General features: G+C 42.2%; 1 protein-coding gene across 1 annotated transcript; it reads left to right on the top strand.

Annotated features, from left to right (window-relative positions):
- Nucleotides 1–492: 492 nt before the first annotated feature.
- LOC147880382 (uncharacterized) lies at nucleotides 493–3943 on the top strand. Its single transcript, XM_087371074.1, has 12 exons — nucleotides 493–517; nucleotides 616–777; nucleotides 1038–1096; nucleotides 1183–1266; nucleotides 1343–1467; nucleotides 1632–1796; nucleotides 1894–2021; nucleotides 2111–2303; nucleotides 2523–2654; nucleotides 2926–3105; nucleotides 3358–3548; nucleotides 3632–3943. The coding sequence occupies exons 1-12, from the start codon at nucleotides 515–517 to the stop codon at nucleotides 3821–3823; spliced, it is 1614 nt and encodes a 537-aa protein (XP_087227200.1). The 5' UTR covers nucleotides 493–514; the 3' UTR covers nucleotides 3824–3943.
- Nucleotides 3944–4429: the final 486 nt, after the last annotated feature.

Raw genomic sequence — 4429 nt, 5'->3', positions numbered from 1 at the left:
CGGAGAACTTTTGCAAAAGGCCCCCAATCCCTTCGCATTATCGCTTCTACTCCCTACTCCTAATTACTACTCACCCTTCCCCGCCCACCCTCTTTTGCAATTAACAGAATGTTAATCTCCCTAATTTCGCGAATTAATCACTGCTCCTTGCTCCCGCTATCGTGAACTCTCTTTCTTTCATCCTCCCGCTCTCTCCTCTCGCTTCCTCCCCCTCTCTACCTCCTCCCTCAGCCCCCTTCCCTCACTCCCTCCTCCCTTCATCCACTTGAGAGGCTTCACATCCCACTTCTTTGCCTGCTTGCAATCTACTCCCTCCTTCTATAGGACTGGCAGAACATTCTCGATGTGGAGGCTTGTGGAAGAAGCCCCTCGAAACTTCTGGATTGAGTCATTGATCAAACATTTCCGGGCCCCCCTCCTCTTAAATACCTTAATGGCCTTCAAACATTTCGCCCGAGCAAAATTAACCCAAATTCAATTTTGGGGTCCCTAAAGGAGTGGACTCTACTAACAAATGGTAAAGGATGAATTCCATACATTGGATTCGAGCTTTTGGCTATGGCGAGCTTTCAAGCTTTTTGGCTATGGCGCCTTGATTGAGCTTGAGCTTTTCAGGCTATGGCGGCTCTTACCGTTCCTACCGTCGCCTCCCGTTTGAAATCCTTGGTCGATGCTTACGATTCGTCACCGCCTCCAATCAGCGTGGATCACCTTTGCTCTTCCATCTCGTCGCTCGCCAATCACCTCTCGCCTTCCATCATCCCCGATTCTCTTCTGGCAAGATCCTTCTTTCACTGTTTTTGATCTTCTTGCAATCGTTCGGATTGTCGACAAATTACTTGTGCTTCTCTCGGCTGTCCGATTTTACTTTCCAAATAAATTGCGGCTTTCTTTTAAAATTTCTGCTCAATCGGTGTGTCGGACTGTCTCGTTTAGGGATTTGTCTTTGCGCGCGTGTCGATCGATAGATTGCATAAGAAAAGTGCAAGGTCTGCCCTTGAGTTACTTCCTCATGAACAAAAACGAAATGTGCTCAGGTGAAGCTCTGGATGGCCGTAAAGGATGAAACATTAAAGCACCTTACCGAATTTGGCTGGTACGCTACAAAACGTAACATCAGTCGCCGACTAGCAAGTTGGTTCAAGGAACGATTCTGTTACACGTCTTTTTGGCAATGTACAGCAAACTCAATGAGAGAGGGGCGCAAAATTCATTCGCCAGCATGAAGAGATTGATTCAGACGATCACCTTATTTCTCAGCCAATGGTGAGCTATTCTGACGTGCGGCACCAACCAGTGAATGTTTAAGGCTCTTCTGAAGATTTTCTGCTTTCGGTTGTAGCCCGGACCTTCCCTTCGAACTGTTTTGGGAGGAATGTGCACAATCTGTCGTCCAGATGGCTAATGTCGACGAAGCAACTGAAACTGTGGTGCACAATCTTTGCTGCGTCGGTCCTCTATTCGAAGGTGAATTCTTCCCTTGTCTGATCACTAGAGAACGCTTCCAGTAATACACTATCTGAATTAATTTGAGCAGGTAGTCTTTTCAGGCAGCTTCATAAAAATTCCTTCTGCTACCGCTGTTTGAAACTGATCACATACTCGCACTTACTCATCCCTGTCTTTCACAGGATTGCTACACCTTATGTCTCTACAATGCGTTAACAACAGCCCTTTTACGATTTCAAAATTTGAAGAGGCTTCGCTTGCCCGATTATACTTCCTAATAAGGCTGCTGCTACACGAAGCTGATGCGTCGACGTTGCTTTTTCCCAACTTGGAGACATACAGGAACCGTATCTTTCATAAGCGTTTCAGATTGAATCTTCCAGCTTCCGATGCTACACTTTTTGACTCAGAAGAGTGTTGTCCTTACAGTACTTGAATTCCTAGTGTCTGTAGTCAGATTCGGCTTCCAAATTACTCTGGACTTGCTTCAAACCAATGCATTGAAGCTGCATGCTTCCAAAGTCAATCAACCGGCATGGCGTCTTTTGGAAGATCTTCGTCGATTTAACGAGGTTGTCGATCAAAGTAAACGGGGTTGTCTTATGCAAAGTCAAGGATTTTCTTTCTTTTATTGACATCTACTAAATTATCGTGATGCTAGGATGAATGGGATGCGTGTCTCGCCAGTTTGCTGCATCAAATCCTACGAGTTTATCTAGATAAAGGACCAACCTCGCTGGAACGGATGCCCACCAAAACGCTCCTCGAATTGTTTTCAGAACGTTCCCTTGCAAGAACCTTTCTTGATTGCATCACTGTATGCCCGGAGTCACACGGGAGTTCAAGTTATAGTGGTTATTGAATCCTCAATCTCAACTCTCTTTCACAATGAGAAAAAGTTGGCTTTAGAGCAGTAATATTTTTAGCTTGTTTGGAAAAAAACTACTTCAGGAAATCCATACAGCTATTCCCCTTGACATACACGAAGCTTATCGTTTGGACTCTGTGTTTGACCTTATACGTTTAACCATATGAAGTGTTGTGAACATCTGAGCTGACTTTTTCCAATACAGTTGTTGCTACTGCGTTTCAGATATTCGAACTAGCTTACAGGAACCAACCTTCTACTATAATCAGTTGCTGTTTGACAAAACTTGTGGATAGGCATTCTGATACGGTTTTCTTGAGGTCTCAATGCTTGAACCGTAAGAGTGGCTTCTCTAACTTATAAGACCTTTGTGCAATTTAATATTCAATCGTATCTGGACATCTCTTTGCCAATATGTTGGTATTTGAGCTGAGTTAAGCTGTTAGTTTCTCATCTCTACGAAACGATGCGTCAGTCTGCACTTTTTGGGATGATGCTTTATGTGCTTCCAATTTATATTTTGACTCTGTTTGGCTGTAAGCTGATTGATAAAAAGTGTATCAAAATGGGCTTAAGATTGATAAGTCTGAAAGTTTCTACTTCTTCAGTAGTAGGGCGAGTTCAGAATGCAAATGCAAATCTTCCAGAGGAGGCCAACAGTTGCATATGGACTGAAGAAATGATAAGAATGCTATTCAAAAGCATTATGTATGACTCCAGTGTTCGTGTGCGCCGGTTGGCAATGCAAATTTTGCTGCAGTTGTCCTCAAGCAACTTGGAGGAGAAAGGTGATATGAGCGCACGATTCAAGAATTTGCTTATTGATGTTGCATTTTGAGTGCCCTCGAAGTTAAGTCTGGTACATTTCAGGCCTTCCGACCCTTGGAGTTTTTGTCAAATGATTAGCATGGTGTTACCTTTCTACCATTCCTCTGAACGCTTTTGCAACTTCAAACAGGATTTGAATCAGACTTTTTGTCCCTAGTGCTTCAACCCGTCACATCTACCCTTCTGCTAACCCATTTATTGCGAATGGCAAGGGACAGAATTGATACAGGTCTGTCTTATGAAGGTCCGAGACCAGGATGAAAAAGTCAGGCTCTTGGCTTTTCAAAGGTTGACAGAGTTTCCCATGAAATTGCTTGCTGAAACCTTGACTCACAGCAATTGGAGAGTTCTCTTTGAACGAGGCTTTTCTGAAGAGAAGAAGGAATTCAATGACCTTGCTGAGGTGCGTATTGTGGCGCCTTCACACAACTATCAAAATACATGTTTCTACCTTATGCTGAAGATACTAACAGAAAGTTCTGCTAGGGTTTTCTATTGCAATACATAACAACAGGCGTGCTGGCTGAAGCACCATCAGCAAGGTTGCAGGCACTTAGCTTACAATCCACCGAAGGTGATGGTTTTCAGAAGTACTCCAATTTTATTTACAAGCATGTGGAAGCCATATTTGAGAGGGAGAAAACTATTATTGACTCTTCAGAGGATATGGAGGAGTGAGGAGGATTATAATTCACATGAAAACATAAAAGGGCAAGAAGCTAATGTATCAACAAAACAATGCTGTAAAATGTGGTAGCTATTGGAGGATGTGGCAAGTATGTGAGGTTGCATTTTGGATATCCTCTGTTGAGAAAATCTTTCCTTTGAAGGTTTACATCTCCACCTTGGAGATTTGTATGCAAGAAGATGCCTTGATATGCAGATATGATTTTGGGAAAATAGATATATTTATTGGGATTTATCTCTTAGTCAAATGGAAGAATGTGAAATAGAAAGACTACTAACTAAATATCTTAGAAAGGGCCAAATTCCATTAAATAGCTTATCTTTGTCTTCATCAATATCACTAGTAAAGAAAAAGGATGACTCTATGCACTTTGCATATATCACCGAGCTTTAAATAAAATCACAATAAATATCCTGTGTCTCGCATTGATGAGCTCTTTGATTAATTGCAAGGGGCCAAATATGTTACTAAAGTTAATTTAAGATTTAAAAATCACCAGGTATGAATTATGAAGAAGGATTCAGAGCTACATTCCTCTGCAATGACATCTCAACTATTTTGAATTCTCCTCATCACATCATTTGTAGCCACCCTTT

The sequence above is a fragment of the Dipteris shenzhenensis genome, chromosome 32, assembly GCF_047967505.1.
Source record: "Dipteris shenzhenensis isolate YYH24624 ecotype China chromosome 32, Dip_SZ_1.0, whole genome shotgun sequence".
Classification (NCBI taxonomy): Eukaryota; Viridiplantae; Streptophyta; class Polypodiopsida; order Gleicheniales; family Dipteridaceae; genus Dipteris; species Dipteris shenzhenensis.
Note: the sequence above shows the minus strand (reverse complement) of the source record. Positions and strands in the feature narration are given on the sequence as shown.